The 19,718-nt window shown below is 30.0% G+C and overlaps 2 protein-coding genes and 1 long non-coding RNA gene across 4 annotated transcripts; 1 reads left to right on the top strand and 2 right to left on the bottom strand.

Moving 5' to 3' along the window:
• Positions 1–48: 48 nt before the first annotated feature.
• Positions 49–19,693, bottom strand: sli (slit guidance ligand). The gene is made up of 23 exons (XM_027340509.2): positions 19,414–19,693; positions 14,113–14,184; positions 12,239–12,310; positions 9,738–9,809; positions 8,947–9,018; positions 8,778–8,849; positions 8,641–8,715; positions 8,363–8,553; positions 8,112–8,286; positions 7,923–7,994; positions 7,234–7,305; positions 7,102–7,173; positions 6,539–6,610; positions 4,408–4,479; positions 4,021–4,335; positions 3,876–3,950; positions 3,634–3,777; positions 3,504–3,575; positions 3,245–3,411; positions 2,602–3,183; positions 1,246–2,550; positions 958–1,191; positions 49–895 (listed from the first exon to the last, which is right to left on the bottom strand). Exons 1-23 carry the CDS (start codon positions 19,683–19,685, stop codon positions 648–650), a joined length of 4,575 nt encoding a protein of 1,524 aa, XP_027196310.2. The 5' UTR covers positions 19,686–19,693; the 3' UTR covers positions 49–647.
• LOC113790822 (uncharacterized) lies at positions 11,369–11,985 on the bottom strand. Its single transcript, XM_075824701.1, has one exon. The coding sequence runs from the start codon at positions 11,909–11,911 to the stop codon at positions 11,513–11,515; it is 399 nt and encodes a 132-aa protein (XP_075680816.1). The 5' UTR covers positions 11,912–11,985; the 3' UTR covers positions 11,369–11,512.
• On the top strand, positions 12,048–19,445 carry LOC142646273 (uncharacterized). Of its 2 annotated transcripts, none has more exons than XR_012847233.1 (3): positions 12,048–12,409; positions 12,476–12,786; positions 19,269–19,445. It is a non-coding gene; the product is annotated as an uncharacterized LOC142646273 (long non-coding RNA). The 2 variants fall into 2 exon arrangements; XR_012847232.1 differs by lacking the exon at positions 19,269–19,445 and adding an exon at positions 16,081–19,215 and having other exon boundaries at positions 12,049–12,409.
• Positions 19,694–19,718: the final 25 nt, after the last annotated feature.

Here is a 19,718-nt window from a genome sequence, read left to right as displayed (position 1 = left end):
ATACCCGCATTCACAATTGTACACAAATTACCTTTAATTAACATGCCATTTTCGGGGATTTTTTCCATTATTATTACCATTTCAAATAGTCTGCATCATCAAGTATTCGGACATTCATCAGTAAATAGAACAGATAATGAATACAAAAAAAAATGAAGTGAACAAAATTTACAAATATGCAAAAGAAAAAAATTGAAACCAAACGAAAAATTATACAGGCTTCAAATTCAATCGAAACAAAAGGTTTTTTTTTGATCGAAAAACACGCATACACACATAATTTTTCAAATACAATTTACAACCAGGAAAAAAGCGAAAAGAATAAAATATAAAAATGTTATAGATAGATAGATTGATTGATAGAAAGAGAAAGAAAGAGGTATGTTAATGGTCAATGTACCGTTGATTTTATGTTTTTCACTTTTTCATGTAATTAAAAGATTGCATTGTAAATTTCTTTTATACAAATAATAATAATGATAATGATAATAATAATGACGATAATAATGATGATGATGATAATTATGATGATAATTATGATGATGATGATGATGATGACCAGACTAAAATTGAGGTGATGGCAATGAAATGAAGATCATATCGTAATAATCATATAATCAATGATAAAATCCGGTCAATGTTGAATATTAATAAAAAAGATCGGTATATGTTGATTTGGTATTTCCACATCCACATTTTCTTATGATTTCAATCTGTTTTGTATATTTGGATCCATCATTACAAGCCAATTTGATACTACGTTTTTTTGTTTTTTGTGCCTTACATTGTGCTTCACCACAAGAGCCAACACAGATGGCCATTTTTAATTTCTTAGTCGAACGACATGAATTTTCGTAATAAAAATCTCTTTTGATTTCTTTCTGACATGTTGGTGCTACAAATGAAAACAATAATAAGTTAAGTCATCCACAACAATGATAATTTTTACACAAATACCTTGATCGCAAAATGGACCACTATAACCTAATTTACATTTACAGTGATAACTTTGTCCATCATCAGATGGGACACATTTACCATGTTGACAAAGATTGGCATGACAAGCATCCATCGGTTTGGGTTGCTCGTAATCATCACACGAACCATCCCCACCAATGACAATGTCCTGCTTATGTTTTGCCTGATTTAAATCGGGTGGATTTGAATTGATATATAATTCCTTCATGCAACCTGCGAAAACAAATGAATTAAGTAGGATTATAAATATTAAATCAAACGACAAACCTTCAAAGCTGGTATCATTCCAAATATGCCATTTTTGTCGAACATCATTTCCAACAGCTTTAGGCATGCCTCCAATATATAATGGTTGATTTGCCACATCCAGAAATTCATTGCGACCTTCATTGACAATCGTACGTGTTGAACCATCATCAACAATCATTGTAAAGTTTTTTTTGATCAATTCGAAATTCACTTGATGAAAGCGGCCATCGTTAACTTTTTCATACGAGAACATTGTGGATACAGGATAATTTCCCACATTCAAACTAATGCGAATACGACCTTTGAATAGTTCAGCGGATAAATGATGACCTTGATTACCTCCAAGATAGAATAAAATACCACTCTCTTTTTTTGTAATGAATTTGAACTTGATCGACAATGATGGTTTGGATTGTAAGTTCATGTCTTGGGCCAATTCGATATAGGATCCAAGTCGAAAAGAAACTGATGAAATAACGTCACATCGTTTGCCAGTATATCCAGGTGAACATTTACATTGATAATCGGAAGATCCTGGTGGTAAAAAGCAGACACCATGTTTACAATCATGATGTTGGCAAGGACTTGTTTGTTGATACAACAAGTCTACATTGGGTGCATATTCGCAAAATTGTCCCGAATAGCCGACTGGACATTGACATTCATAGCCAGAAATTTTGTCTAAACAGGTGGCACCGTTTTGACATTCGTTGACAAGACAATCATCTTCATTATCAGTACAATTTTGACCAGTCCATCCAGGTGCGCATTCACAGTAATAAAAATCATTAACTTCATCTTTTATACATTTGGCTTTGTTTTGACATGGATTCCATTCTCTGGTCAAACAATATTCGATTTTTTTCTCACAAAAATATCCCGAATAGCCACTCAAGCATTCACATCGGTATGATCCAATATCATCGATACAAGTCGAATTGTTCTGACATTTGTTATCTTCGGCACACTCGTCTATATCGATTTCACATCGATGACCTTTAAAGCCAGTTGAACAATGACAACTAAAACGACCAGTCTCAAGAACTTTACAAGTACCACCATTATCGCATGGATTTCCGAAACATGCATCAATCTTGTATTCACAATTTGTTCCATGAAATCCAGGAGCACACATACATTCGTAAGTGTGCATTGGTTGTGAAATACATGTGGCACCATTCTTACAAGGAAATGTATAACAGGCATCACATTTGGCCATTATATGCGGTTCAATTTTTCCCGTACAAATGAAATGATTAGGCAGTGCTGACATTAAAAGTTTGCCACGCATTGTGCTCGGTTCCATACAACGTGCTATACCATCTATAAAGATTTGTTTTTATTGTATCTGTGTTTAGAATATAATCGACTTACTTTCTGTATTAGTTTTTTGTATCCATTCTGCAAGCCAACGCATATTACAATCGCAATAAAATGGATTTTCGCCGATAGCTAAATGTGTTATGACATTTAAACTATCAAACGAACCGGTCGGAACCATGGAAATATCGTTGCCATGAAGCGTAAGTTTTCGAAGCGACATCAAGCCTTTAAAGGCATCCGGTTGAATGCATTGAAGCTTATTATAACTGATGATCAATGTATGTAGCTTGGTCATGTTTTCAAATATCTTTGTTGGCAATATGTTCACTTGATTATTACTCAAGTCTAAAAGACTAAGTTCGGCCAAACGATTTAGATCGGTAGGAATAACCGAAATTTCATTCATATCAAGATAAAGTTCAGTTGTTGTAGTTGGTATATATTTCGGTACACGTTTTAATTTTTGTCGCGAACATCGAACAACTGTTCCTGAACATGTGCAACGTGAAGGGCATAGACCATCAGGACCGCATTCAGCTTCTTCTTCATCTTCATCACATCGAAAATCACCCGGTTCAACATCTTCAATCGGTATATTGGCAACGTTGGCCGGTGAATAACATCGTATATTGCCTAGCGTTCACAATAGACGGAAACTCAATTAATTGAGAACATTGTAGGGCAATAAACTTACCAATAAGAATTTTATTATTACTGCTTTTCTTTCGTAACCAGGACGACATCCAACGTAGATGGCAATTACAATTGAATGGATTATTCTGTAAGTTCACTTGTAATAATGATCGAAGTTTGTCGAAAGCGCCAGATGTAATACAACGTATTTTGTTATCATTCAACGAACTATTATACAGATAGAAAAAAAAGACGAACGAATAAAAGATGAATTAAAAAAAGAATCAATATAATTAGTAATTGACATTGATGACACTTACAGATAACGCAGATTTTCTAGATCGGCAAATGTATCATTGGTGATACAGGTAATTTGGTTGTCATGTAGAACCCTGTTATTTGCGAAAAAAAAGATTATCAAAAAAAGCGAAGGAAAACTTTTAAACTTACAATGTGCTTAGATTACGGAGATTAGCGAACATTTTTGGACTGATTTGTCGCAATTGATTATTACTCAATAACAAATCTTGTAACATTTCAGCACCATGTAATGAACCGTCTTGAATTTCATTTAATTGGTTATTACGAAGGTCACTATGAAAGGAAAGAATATAAAATGAATTCAATTTTTATCCCGTGACTATCCGATCAAACTTTTTTTCATTCCAATTAATAATTAGATACAAACTTACAGTTTTAAAAGATTGGGTAATCGTTTGAAGTAATTATTATTTATCAAACGACGAATACGATTGTCAGTAAGACGTCTAAAATAAATTTATGTTGGATAATAATTATCATTCGAATCATTAACAGGAAATTTTTCCAATGACTTACAATTCGGTAGCAAACGTTGGTACATCTTCCGGTAGATGATGCAAATCCAATCGTGAACAATCCACAATTGTACCTTCGCAAACACAATTCTTTGGACATTTATTATCCATACATTGTGCTGAATATTTTGTTCGTAATTCTTCAGTTCCTTTGCAACGGAATCGTTCGGGATTCAATTGTGTTAATCGTTTTCGGCTATTACGCTTAGGTTCTTCACAACGAGCATCCGATGTTTCCAGATTAGGACGTTCACGCAGATAATTTGATAGCCATCGAAGATTACAATCGCAAATGAAAGGATTTCTTCCTAAATGTCTATTTTCGCATCATGATGAATGGAATGGTCATTATTTAAAAATGATCTTAGTGATCAATCATACTACTCACAATGTTTGTATATTGATTAATGGATCAAAAATTCCTTCGGCCAATGATTGAATATTGTTATCGTACAATGATCTGCATGATACCGGAAAAATATAAAACATACATCATCAATTCATAATATACAATCGCTGGGATTAATTGACAAATATTTGCAATTCAACCACTCAACCAACTTTCGCTCTTTCTCTTTCTCTTCTTCATAACTGTTATCATTCAATGTAATGTAAGCAGGATTATCATTCGGCCGGTCAGATCAAACAAGGAAAAAAGTTTGTATTCTGTTGGATGAAAAATTGATAATAAACCCGGTACATAACGTATGTAACGAAATTCATCATTTTAATGGACTATTCAAACTTACAAAATATATAGAACGATAATGCATATGGATTAACAATTGTGAATAGAGAAAGATACTGCACAAGAGCCTGATTATTAATTGAAAACACACAAATTGTAAGAGTGAAATATATTTTTTTCAACGCCTAAGAAATGGTTATTATTAGATCATATTCAATATAAATTTGTTTTTCTATAAATATTGAGATATGAAACTATTATTATGAGGTAAACTCATAAATCATTTGGTCAACGATTGGTCAATGGTTTATTAAACATTGTTATGGTTATTTTCATTATTTCATGCAAACTTTTTGCAAACTAATTGTGTAGAATTCATCAATTTGGTTCAAACAATGTTCGATTGGGGCCATTGATCATGGATTCAATAACCATTATTGTTTGGTTTATATTGCTATGTTTTGAGAATAAATTTTTGGTATAAAAGTTTTTTGAATAGATAATCGAGTATGGTTAGAGAAAAAACGGACATGAATTATCAATTGACTAGACCGTTTTTGTCATACATCTTTAATTTGTTGGCAATTCCATGCTCTAATACTTTTTATGTGCCTCATTTATGGCCATTTATATCCGATGCAAATGATACCTGTATTGCGATAGTTATATGCTATCATTAGTGAAGCTAACAATATAGTCATTTTTTTATTATTATCACTCGTACATCATCACTCAATCGAAAAAAAACAAGAATCTTGAATTGCAGAATCTTTATTATACATTGTTCCGATGGGATGAGAAACAAACGACTATGATAATAATAAAACATAAAAACGTATGGTAGCAAAGAAAACAGGTTCTTTATCGAAACATAAAACCGCATCAATAATTTTAATGTGGTCACCGACAGCATGAATGCATTTTGTATGAATTGTTTGCAGATTACGTTACGAATATTTCAGCGTAATGCGTTCAAAACGAAACGATCCATTCGGTCCATAATCGTGTGTTGTGAAATTAATTTATTCACCAAGCTTAGTTTTTTCCCTAACTGTACATCCTTGTTTCCAAAAGATTTCGTAATTTTTCCATTCTTCCGGTCGAATAAACAAAATTAAGCTCAAGAAAGAATCATATGTCATTTGTTTTGTGGATTTTTTTTAATTTTTGCAAATCATATCATATTGAATCGCCTCAACGGATATTTGGTTAACATGACCGAATACAAACTATCAACATAACTTATATGAGCTTGAGCAAATCAAACACCTTTCGAAAAAAAGTTTATTTTTGGCTAACATCACTTTTGTATTAAGCATTATTTGGAAAAATCGTTTATGACTGTTTCTATGATTATTCCATAAGATTTTTGTTTTTGAAAAGAATAACAGTAAACAATACATTCAATGGAAAATAAATTGTTTGTGTGAATCACAGCATCGGTCGATTTGTGTTTGACAGATTTGAAAAAAGTGTTTGTGTGAAGCATGCCACTAAATATATGCATGTAAAAAGAGAGAAAATTTTCAGCAACAAATGTACGAATCGATATTACTTAGCTATCCTAAATCGGATTTTCAATGTTTGACAATCATGTCTAATGTATGAAAAATTGTTTTGATCAATGTCTTTAAGTTGTTTCTTTCAAAATTTATTTCAAAGAAATAAAAATTCAGCAAACTTTGACAGTATGGTTTCAGAATTTTTCAATTCTCAAAAGAAAAATTCAATTTACAAATATTTTCATTGGATTAAAGTACCTGAAGCAAAGATGAGTTATTAAGTATGAAAAAGTAAAGAAAAATATGATATAAAAGGAGGAAAAACTTACAATAGATTCAAATGTTTAAGGTCAGCAAAAATTCCACGACGTAAACATTTGATTCTGTTCTTGTTGAGCAAACTGATTGAAATCAAATCAGCGTAAACATCGACATATTTGGTTGGTATCCGTTTTGTTCAATGTTTTTGTTTTCATTTTTATTTACATTTAAAACGATCATCATCATGGCCACAGCCAAAGGTCCATTTTTTTAAAAAAAAGTCCAATCCAAAGGCATTCATCAAATCAAATAGCCGTCGGTTCATTCAACCGCAAATTCAAATAAATCAGAACCGTATGGTTGTTTGTTTGTTTGTGAAGAATTGCATCGCATCGCGTTTATTTATTTATTTATATTTTGTTTGTTCGTTGATTCATTCATTCATTTGTTCGAGTGTGTATCAGGAATTGGTTTTGACATTCGGCAATTGAATCACACCATTTTTATTTTGAAATAGTAATAACAAAAAAGAAAGAAGAGAATATTTTTTTTTGTTAAAATAAAAATTCCGGAATTAATCCCTCTATGAAGGGAATAAAAGAATGACTAAATAAATGAATGACACACTTACAGCAGCTGTATGTTGGCTAGACCTTTGAATAGAGCTTCCGGTAGATCAGTGATTTCATTTCCAAATAAAAATCTAAAAATGAAGTACAAAAAATGATTGTAATTATGATAAACAAACAAAATGGATACCTACAATGCATTTAATGATTTTAATCCATTGAAAGCATCTTCAGCTATCCTGGAAATGTTATTCTTGCTTAAATCGCTATTGTAATATTTAAAATAATTAATAAGAAAAAAAAATTAGTGACTATTGAAATCGAATGAATCAAAGGAGTTATTGTAATTATTTGATTTTAGAATATGACACAAAACAGAATTTTTTTTAATAAGGAGCTCGATTATGATGATAAATTAATAACTGAAAAAAGTGAAAAATCGGTTACCCAGATAAATTGTTTTCAAAAAAAATTTTACCCTTTTGATAAAATTCTACATTTCTGTTTTTGTGCATGTAAAAAAAATTAATTGAACTCTTTTTTTCAACACAAGCAACAGCGATAAACAGTTGCAAAATCGGAAGAAGTTTTTTTTCACCAAGTTTTACGCCAATGCCGAACACAATGCGAACAATAGCCTATTATCTATACTTCATTTGTTTTTCTTTTTCATTCATTATTTTGCAAAAAAAAACGATTGAATGAATCATGCCATAGAAAAAAGGATGAAGGAAAAAAATTAAAATCATAATAGACATAGCAAGCAACGACAATTGATTGAAGGATGGAAAAAATCTGGGTATTAAAATTGGCGAGTAACGAAAAAAATGGAAACTTTCATCCAATTTTTTTCGTTGTTTTTTGTTTGCATGATAAAACTTACATTCGGCCCAACTGACGATACGATGAGAATGCACGCGAAGGCACTTCGGTAATCGAATTCTGTTCCAATCGACTGCATATTTTTTAGCCATCATCATTTTGAATGATTTTTATCGAAAAGATTTTTGTTGTTAGAAAAATTGTTTGAATAGATTCTAATATTTGATGATTTTAAAAAATGAACACTTACATTTCGATGGCATTGTCCGGAATAAAATCCGGTATACGGGTTAAATTTCGATTACGACAATCAACAACACCATCCTGACAAGAACATTGATATGGACATTGTGGCTCTATTCGACATGGGCGCATTATGCCAGAATCATCATTCTGTAGAAATTCATCATAATATGGTTGATCGCCTATATAGTGAAAATTATGAACAAAAAAAAAAAAAATCAAATCATTCAAATAAACAAAATTTTAAAAAATGCTTACAATGAAAATCTTTGGTTGATAGTGATGAGATTTTCATTCCAAACAGATGAAATGGTGCCACACATTTGGCACTATCAATATCGAATCTTTGCTGTGATGATTGTTTATGTTGCATGATGAATAATTTTCGAAACCATTGAACTAGCCAGGCCATTGAACAATCACAACGGAATGGATTGTCTGCCATATGCCTTAATTTTATAACAATTAGTGTTCAAAATATGTTGTCATTTATCCAGCGAAAAAAAACAAATAAAGGTGAAACAAAATATACTTACAATGTTTTTAGTTTCATAGCCAATCCATCGAAAATCGAATAGGTCAATGTTGTAAGATTATTTTTGTTCAATGTTCTAAAAATTGATTTCAATTTTTTTTAAAATTAAAACAACAACATTCTGTGTTTATTACTTACAGGAATTCTAATTCTTTCAATTTGCTAAAAGTTCCATCTTCAATACAGGATAATCGATTATTGTCCAAATGTCTGACAAATAAATTTTGTTCATTTTCACAATGATAAAATATTTTAATGACATAATTGAATCAATCATTTGAAAGCATAATAATAATAAAAAACTTACAAGCTTTTCAACGATTTTAGACCATAAAAAACATTGGATGTCAAGCCCATGATCCTGTTATGGCTAAGATCGCTATTTTTGGACAAACAAAAACAAGAAAAAGAAAAGAAATTTATTACAATCAAAATTAATTTATTGAATCTATTTGATTTTGTCTACATTCGGTCATTCACTTTTTTATTTCATTTCAAAGTTTAATAACAACAAGAAAAAAAAATGAAAAAAACTGATTCAAAAATTCCAAGCCAAAATGACACTGGCGAATGTATCTTTTCTATCTCAAAAGTACGAAATTTCAAGTTTTACTTTTTCAGAAAAATGTCGACAAAAATCAGAAATCTATCTATTCTGTCTATTCTGTTGATTGTCACTTTTCCTTTTTGAATTGAAAAATTATGATTTTAGATGGACAACGCTTTTGAAATTGTAAAATTTTTGAAATTCAAGATGTGTTCCTCATGCAATGTTGACTTGCTATCTTGACGATGATTGTTGTTTAGAGTTTCAATTCCATTTCAAAAAATATGAAAAAAATTCAATTTCGAAGCTCAATCAAATGTCAAAACAAAACAAAAATCAAAAATTCTTTGCAAAAAAAAAAACGAAGATCGATTTGTCATCTTCTTATTGATTTCAAAAAAATAAGTGCTTCTTTTTGCTGATTTTTGAAAATTCTGTCTATCAAATATTATCTATTTTGAATATTTCGTTTTATTTTAGTTTTTTTTTTGTTTTCCATATTTTGACAGGTTTCGATGAATATTAGCAATCGAAACGGTCAATGTACTTACATTAGGTGTAGAACCAAATTTTTGATAAATACATTATCTGGTAAATAGCGAAGATGATTACGACTAAGCCACCTGTTTTAAATTATACATTTTAAAAAAGAAGAAATTGTTTAATTTATGTAGAGAACAAGATGTAATATTAATTTTATTGTCATTTTGTAATAGCCTTTTAAAAGCAAAAAATCAAATAACAGAAGAAAATTATAAGGTCTTTTTCCAATAATTGCAACTTTTTATTGATTTTTTCTCGTATATAATTTGTAAGTCATAAAATTACATTTGATTATCACTTGATGATGAAGTATTTGATTTGTTGAATCGACGAATTTTATCACCAACGAACGGTACCTTTTGCATAAATTCGCCAATAGCATTTTTGTGTATCAAAGTGATCAATGTTATCAATGTTGGTAATGAAGCGATAAATGTTTCGGTAAAACCCGGAAGTTCAACTGCAATATTTTCTTTTAATTTTGGTGATGATAAGGTTATTGTAGTAGTAGTAGTAGTGGAATTGATCATTGATTCATTCATTTTCGGATCATTTAATAAAATTTTCGACTTTGTTTCCGATTCTAAGCTTGATGATTGTTGTGATTGTAATTGGCTATTGGTTTGTTTTTCTTCTAAATAATTTTTGATGATTTGCATTAATGATGTCAACGTAGGTAAAGATGCGATCAATGTCTGTTGAAAGCTTTGATTACATTCCTTTGATGGAGAAGATTTTTCCGATCGCTTTACATTATCATTTTCCTGTTGTTTCAATGTTTCAATCGAATTAACTAATGATTCAAGTGGTGCTATCGATGTTGCAATAGTTTCATCATTGACAATTTTCTCTGTCTTAATAATATCTTTGTTTTGTTTTTCACTATTATAAACGTTGGATGTAGATTGAGTCAATTGATAGGCTAATGTGCATAAGGATATTAATGTAGGCATTGCTTCGATCAGGACATCGGCGAATGCAGGCAGCTTAAGTTCATCACCAATAATTCGTCGTAACATTGCAGTTCCATTATTAACCGTTTTACGAACAATCGCCGTTTTTAGTGACGATAATTTTGATGTTGATGATTGTTCATCAGTTTTTGGTATATTACCATCCATACATACGGGATCCATTTCGGATTCATTCATCGAAAATTCAGCAATCACATCTTCATTGGTATCTGAATTTATGGGTTGAAAAATTTCGGCCATCTGTTCCATGATGGAAACAACTTCAGGCCATTTAGCCAATGCATTCATGGATGTATTCCATAAAGAAAGATAACTGGTGGTCATTTGATCTTGAAACGAATACATTTTGAAATATAAACTTTTCTTTGATTGAAAAAAACAAATAGTCAAAACTGAATAAAATCTAGCAAGCTAATGACATAAGGAAAATCATGTTTATAAGCAAATGTACAAAAAAAAAGATTGATCGATGGATCATCATCATCATTATTATCAGTAGCTACTACTGAATTTTGTCAATTTATCGCCAAGCCCAATAATCATACGAGTTACATGTTTGTGTCGATGCCAAGTTTCACATGAACCCATATTTTGTATGTGGTACATACGAAATGAATTATCGCTACATTAGATTTGCTATAATATTAATATTAATGGCAACCACATTTTCCTTTCTTAACATTTTTTATTCAAATTTGCAAAAAAAAATGACAAAACAAATCTCTGTTCGCAACATTTCTTCGTTTGAATTTGCATTGCTTGTGCGGTATGACAAGATCACTGATAAGAAATTAAGAAAAGGAATCGAATTAATGATGTAAGCTATCATTGCGACAACCATGATGACCAAAATGATGTCCATGATGTCCATGATGACCAAAATGATGTCCATGATGTCCATGATGACCAAAATGATGTCCATGATGTCCATGATGACCAAAATGATGCACATGATGACCGAAATGATGCCCATGATGCCCATGATGACCAAAATGATGTCCGAGATGACCGTGATGACCATGATGTCCGTGATGACCATGGTGTTCATGATGACCCTGAAAATTCAAATGATTCAAATGATGACCATGAGCTTGATGACGACCACAATGTCCATGATTATTTTCATATCTTTGTTGTTCATAATCTAAAGCAGCAGCTATTTGACGATCTATTTCTTCTTGTCGTCCTTGTTGTTCGTTACCAGCCATTATTCTTGAAGAGTACTTTCTTTTCGTCAATATATTTTTGACACATGTTTTGATCAATTTGTTTACATCGCTTTATATACGATCAGCAGAAAATTTTACGTTTTCTGATTGATAATGTTTTCGGACATGCGTATATCAATTTAAGGATGAGGAAAATTGTGTAATCAATGTGCAATAATTATAGTCATGTGACGGAATGACAATTATTTACTCTCAAATATCAATAATGATAAAGAGAAAAGTCATACGCAACAACAATGTAACCAACTGTTTGTTTCATATCGGCTTTCATTTAATCAATTTTCAAAAAAATAATCAATTACTTACAGTCTTTCCAAACTTTTGAGATCATCGAAAACACCCGGTTCCAATGTTTGTACCTGATTGTCCATTATTTGCCTGTGGGACAAATAAAAAAAATTAATTTGAAATATTAAAGGTTGAATCATAATCATGATAATATTTAGCTCTTAGTGAGTCATATGATGTCTAGGAATGGTAATTGATTCTTAGCATATATATCATTGATATAATAATAATTATTATTTTTTTTGATCCCCTCAGCGTAAACACGTGGTAATATGTGAGCATAACAATACTCCATGGAGAGTAACAGAGTTCTATAGTATAGAATCTATATGATATTGAACATGAAACCAACACGTGCAGCAGCTATGAAATTTTGGCATGATTCACCTATTGAATGGAGCGAACACGAATGATGTTAGTGAAAAAAAGGGCCAATGACTCACAGATCATTCCACCATTCAATTTTTCGGGACATAAAACCGAAATGACTATAGAAATTTGTCCAATGGTCCAATCTAGTCAATGAACAAAGTTGAGTCATCATCTACACACACAAACATTGATAAGTAAGTTTATAAATCGATTTTCGATTCTGTTTTTATTCTGAAGCCATATAGAAATAGAATTTTGAACATGGTACATTTAGATAGATAAAGAGTGTATAAAAATCAAAAGATCTGAATTTGAAATTACTTTTCGCCATTGATTGATATGGCAAGAAAGAAAGAGAAAAGCAATTCTGTAGGTCACGTCTATTATTAATTATATCAAAAATTCGATGCTAATAGATTTTTTCGGGCTCCAATCATACGAATGATTTATTGCCTGATAGCCCTGTAGCAGTAGCTAGGAAATTTTTCAAAATCAACTATGAACAGAATCATTTTTTATTTAGCTAATCGTAGTTATTCCAGAGATTCCTTTTTTCTTTTATTTCTGCCAACGTGTGATAATTGGTAATGACTGCAATTAATATTAATATACAACAGAATAATGTTCACCATATCTGTCAGGCAAACGAATCAGTGATTTGCCCAAAAAAAAATCAATTTGTGGTTTGTGACAATTTCTACGTTGCATCATGACAAAAGTGAATTTAAGCAACGTAAGGAGTCACGAAAAAAAATGTTTGCCATTTGTACGAAAGATTTGAATTTGTTTGTTCTTTTTTCGAAAAAAAACTTTATCATGACAAGCTATATATTTTCAATGTAAAAAAAACAAAACAAAATATTTTTTCACTTGTTTGGCAACAAGAACAAATCAGAAAAAAAAACTTAATTAAAATGCTATTATGATAATGCTTAGATGATGATATTGACGCACTATTCGGATATCTTTAAATCAAATGATCAATTATATTGATAATATTTTTTTCCTAAGCACTCATTGATTGAAACGATTAATTATTTTGTATTTGTATTGAATTTTTTAAATTCACATTGTCAATGATCAGGTATTTTGAAACATATTTAATACAAAATGATTTAAAGATGCTCATTTCATTTCATTTTTCTTTGAATGTGTTGCGTTGTTAAAAAAATTTGTTTTTTTTTGTTCTCATAAATCATTTGGGCTTTACAGAAAAATAATATTGATAATTGTAACATTCATGATAGTGTTTGAATGAAATAACACAAAAAAAATTGGATGCTTAAATTGAAGAAAAAAAGAAAAAAGCATTATTGCCATCGTTCGTTATGATTGTGTTTGTGATCGTCATAAATCACAAACATACACACACACAAACATTAACAGATTAAACATGATGGCAATTAGCTACAAGGATGTAAATGAACAAATATTCAAAGTAAAAAAAATATATTCCATAAAGCCTTGTTTTAATAGGATAATCCATATGAACACAATGATAAATAAATCAAGATACTTACAAAACTTTCAAATAAGGTAAACGTTGGAAATCATTTTGACGTAGTATGGTCAGATTGTTACCATCAAGGTATCTAAAAAAGGATAAAGTAAAAATAAAATATTAAAATAAGTAAGTTGTCATTTAAAAAAAAAACAATTATAATGACGCTCCAAGATCCACTAATCAATAATTCAGGAAATAAAGAGGGGAGAAATCTTGTAATTTTTTTATTTTTACCAAACGGAACGGGAAAAACAGCATTTGGGTGCCCATTTAGGTGATGATGTGGCATTTTATTTTAGTTAGCTATAGCTATAGTATATGAGATTTTGATTGTTATTTATGATCAAAATGCCAAATTTTAAAACCAGAAAAAATGAGTGAGCGCCATCAATACACATTAGTAATGTCGTACAAAAATACAAGCAATGATTTTTTGTTTCGTTACTGAAAATATAAGATTCAGTCAGTTTTTATATTATTTCTCATTACATTAGATCCGTGGATTTGAGAATAAAGTTTTTTTTTGAAAAAAAAATATAAATTTGGGATTTGAAATAACTTTGAATTAAGCAAAACCGCTTTTTTCCTTCGGTTTTGCCTTAAAATGATGAAGAACGCCCCAGTATTTTTTAAACGATTTTTATTCAACTAGAAAAACTAACAGTGATGAACCACGAAGCTTTTTATCTTTAACTAAAAGACAATGGATGATTGAAACAATGAACAAAATATTCATAATGGCTTTATGCCGATCCATCTATCTATCTATATATGTGATATACATCAATGAAATTATTGAACCGTTCCCTATTGAACTAGAAGTTTTTTTTGACGAAGAAACGAAGATTGAAGACAAGAAAAAAGCTGTTCATTTTTGAAAAAAAATTCTAGCTACGGTACATTTAATCTTTATTTTGGCGCAAAGCGTTTATTCATTTTGAATTTTAATACACAAAGAATAAAATAATAATAATAATAAAATTCATTGGTATACAGAACATACTCTCGGGCAAATGAAGAGAATAAAATAACTACCAAACACTATTATCGATCCTTTTAAAAATAAAAAGATGGGCACCTATTGACACTGAATATATGATAAGAATTGGAAGGGGCATCTTTCTTTTTTTGAAAATGTCAACTATACATTAACTCATTCGAATTTATTCAAAGTATTGAAAAGAAAAAGGGAACGATTTTTTCAAGAATATTAAAAATAAAACAAATTAAAATTGAATTAAAACACTTTTGTCAAAACACTTAGTGTTTCACTTTTTTTTTGGTTGAAAAACTCTAAATAAGAATCATTAGTTTTTCAGTAGCGAGGAAAAGAAATGATAATAATGAATGAAAAACAAACTTTTTCTCAACACTAATGATTGTCATTGTTTTTTCATGATTTTTTCTAAAACATTGACTGAAAATTACATAAAATATGAATAAAAACGCATAAACATCACACATTTTTGCTTGTCATTTGTTCTCAAATAAAGATGTCTGCCATTTATTATCATTCGATTTCAACGTGGAAGAGAAAAAAGAAAAGAAAAAGATGGTCGACACAAGATTTTAATTTTCCTTCTACAATAAAATAAGGATTTCTTTTTTTATTTATTTTTTGAATCTGAATTCAATTCTAACTTGAAAATAATTAGACGTTTCAAGTGAACAGGAAAAAAAGGTAGTGATTATTATCAAACAAACACAAGGTGAGAATGTTTGATTCAAAACTACCACCACAAGTATTTGTATATGTAAGAATTTATATATGAGGTCAGACTTTCGCTTTTCGATAAGAAGAATTTCTCATAATAATAATCTGAGATTTAATAAAAAATCACGAACAAATATCATTTGGTTTTCCTTCGCTCAGATCGTTAATGTAAATCATAGGGAAATAATAATAATCCAATGTTCAAACAATGTTAACAAACAAACAAAAAATCCCACATTAAACAAAATGACATTTTCCCATTTTTTTCAGGTGATTTTCATTAATAATGACGACGACGATAATGATGGACAAGTTTGAGCTGAATAAATAATCTTCTGGTTGGCAAATAAATACCTAGTTGAATCTAATCTTTCTTGAATGTATAACAATCATAAATGATAATGATGTTGATGATGATAATAGACATAAGAATTTGACCTAACGATCAGCGAATGAAAAACAACGAATTTTTTCTTATTATTATCGAATTCAATCAATTTTTTTGACTATTTGTCTGAATCACGATTATCTTCACCTAATGAAAGCTCATTTTATAATGACCATGTTTTTTTCGATCGCTATCGAATTCGGATTAGCCAGGAATGATTATATGGCTAGCCATAGTTCGATATATAAGATCAAAGATTGCAAAGTAGAACACAAATCAGCAAAAGATCATCAAGATGATCCGTTTCTGATTTGATCAGACATGTTCATCCATATTAACATCAACATCGATCAAATTAAGCACACACACACACACACACACATAGTTAAAATGTTTAGCCCAATTAGATGGCTACTATCATCATCATCATGACAACTTTTATATCTTTGTCCGTTATCTTTAAATTTTTCAAAAAAATCATTATTCAATTTGACCATATTAACGAAAAGAAAAATGTGAATGAAGGGAAAAAATCATCAGTGGCTGATGATTTTCCCTATTCATTGATGAGCGAAACAAAAAAAAATTTCAACCGTCATTCAAATCAAATATTGATTCAACCCCAACCTTCAAAAAAAAGCATACATCCTATGTATATGTTGTGAATGGAATCGAAAATTTTAAAGCTGTCATTCTTAGTTATATTATGGTCATCAATTTATTAAGAGTTAAATCCTAATGATATATCTTCGACACAAATCATCTATGGCTGCATGAATGGTTGTTTTTCTTAATGATAACATTTTTAACCAAAAAAATAGAAACTTGATTATTCGGTCGTCAACAACATTGCAAATTATTACTTATTAATATTCATTATAATTAGTGAATAATGTGGAAATTTTCATTGTATCAATAGAATCTTATTTTTTCAAACATTTGTTCTTGAATATTATCAATTTATTTGATCTGGATTGGAACGCCCACAGACAAAAATAAACATGAATAACGCTACTACATAATAAACCTGTTGTCATTAGCAGATGTGTTAGGATAAACATGAAGCAAGCGAAAGCAATTGAAAAACAAAGGCGTGTAAAACAAATCCGTCTTGATAATTAAGGCAAATCGAATGGATTAAAAAAATAAAAATACCACCCACATAACAATATCCGACCATTCCTCTTTTTTTTGTTGTTGTCGAATTAAAACGCCTAGATGTTATGGAAATTCGAACAACAACAACAACAATAAGCGAATAAGAATTTCCTAATGAATAGCAAATTGAAATTTCATTTTCTTTTTTCTTTTTTTTTGCGTTTTTACACTTCATCCATTCAGACACGAATATGAAATTCATCATTTTAACCATGTCATCAGAAAAAAATCCTACATGAAAATTTGTGCTGCAGAATAAACATCTGTATTTCAAAACAAGACGAAAATAGTCACGAATATTGAAAGATTCTGTCGGATGCAAAAAAAAATCATTTTGCATTTCTTGTTAAGAACACCGACAACAACAACAAAAAAGAAAAGCAATTAGCATTTAAAATAAGTGTTTATGATTCTGATTAAGTGATGAGCTTTTATGATATCATTTACAGAATAATAATGCTATACATTTCCACAATTATTATTTGATAATATATTCTCATTATCTTTATTATAATCCAAGAAATGAAGAAACAAAATGGTCACATTAAAAATGATGACCAATGAACACATGAATGCGAATCTAATCTTGGTTAGTGAAAAAAAGTTTCAATTCATATATGTGGACAATAAATGATGAAAATGAGATATCATTTCACTATTCTATTAATCGTTGTTGATCAAGTATAGGCTCAAGAACCAATGAAGAAGAACATTAAAAACTTGGTTGGTTTTGATGATGATATTTATCTATATCTTTTTCTCTAAATTGCTATGTAATCGAACCCATTATGGCCCAAAAACAAACAATCATTTTATATTATTATTACAGTGAAAATGTGATAAGTTTTTTCACTCTTTTTTCCAAATATTATATCAATGTGTGTGATGAGCTGAACAATTTTTTTTTGTCCATGAAACCATATAATATTAAAAGTTTGGGATACAAATACATTCATTTGAATTGAATGGTTGGATCGTAAAAACGAGCATGGAACAAGAATGAATGTCTTATTAATAGTGAAAAATAGAATAATGTACCATGTTCAAGATGATGATGATGATTTTTTTTTGGTTCGGTCATAAATTAATCACACAAATGATAGACATTTACAACCCGAGAATAAAAACTGAAAATGAGCTGAAATTTTTTTATTTTTATTTGATTTTATTTTCACTCGTTTGGTTATGGTCGTCATCATCATATGATCAACAATGAACAATATATTACAACACCCAAATAAAACACTCCTATTTTGTTGTAATTTTTTTCATCGTAAAAAAAGAATTTTTTGGGCTTGTTTTCGTTCATCAAATAATCAAAGGAACAAAAACATGCTTTTTTAGATATCAAGCAACAATTGATTGTGTTTATATGTATTTTTTGAAAAAAATGTCCAAACATAAACGATAACGAAAAATAAACGAAGAGAAAAGAAATGACAACTATTTTTTTCAATAATTCTAAAAATGATTACAAAACAGAATAAGTTTTACACCTGCAATTCTATGTTTTCTTTTTTTCAATTTATAGTATGAAGTGAAATATTAGTGTCAACAACAGCCAAAATAAATAATATAAAAACTGGATCACCAATTGAAAAATAGCTATAGATTCCATTATATTAATGTACAAATATCAATAATGATTTGAATCTGAATGGTAAATTGCAATCATTCAATTTTGACTACTTAAAAGAAACAAAAGACAAATAATTTTGATGACAAATTGTCGAGAATGGATCACCATCCGAAATTTGTTCTTTTCAACCAAAAACAACATCAGCAAATTGACATTGTCGATGACAGAACGGAAATTCAATTTGCCTATGATGAAAAGCTTTTTTCACATATGGACATTTATTTTGGTCTAATTTTCTTCTTTCCTTTATTTTTTTATTGGTTGTACGCTAAGTGGACAAAAGATTAATGGATAATGTCAATTTAATAAAATGGGCGCCCTAAATTGCTTGGTAAATGGCCGAATATAAATGCAAAAGAAAAAAACCTGGACACACGCAGAACAACGACAAAAAAAAATGTTATTGGGTGATACTTACAATCGTCGCACTTCCAATGGAAATGTTTGTGGCACATATGATAATCCACGATGTGAACAATCGACGGTCAGACCTTGACAATCGCATTCAAGTGGACAAGATGATAATTGAACACCATAAATGTTCGAATCCAATGATGACGATGATTGACTCATATCAAACAGGGCGTCACTATAATGTGCGCCAAGTAATATGAACAAACATAGTAATGCTAATGTAAAAAAATGCATGGCTGTTATCGTTGTCATCATTATTGTTGATCTACGATTCATGTTAGTATGAATGAATGATGCACCAGTTATTGA

This window comes from Dermatophagoides pteronyssinus, unplaced genomic scaffold, assembly GCF_027571235.1.
Source record: "Dermatophagoides pteronyssinus isolate colony J.1.1.1.1 unplaced genomic scaffold, Derpt_VIB-CSIC_2022.12 sq0002, whole genome shotgun sequence".
Taxonomy (NCBI): domain Eukaryota; kingdom Metazoa; phylum Arthropoda; class Arachnida; order Sarcoptiformes; family Pyroglyphidae; genus Dermatophagoides; species Dermatophagoides pteronyssinus.
This window is presented reverse-complemented; position numbering and strand designations above follow the sequence as displayed.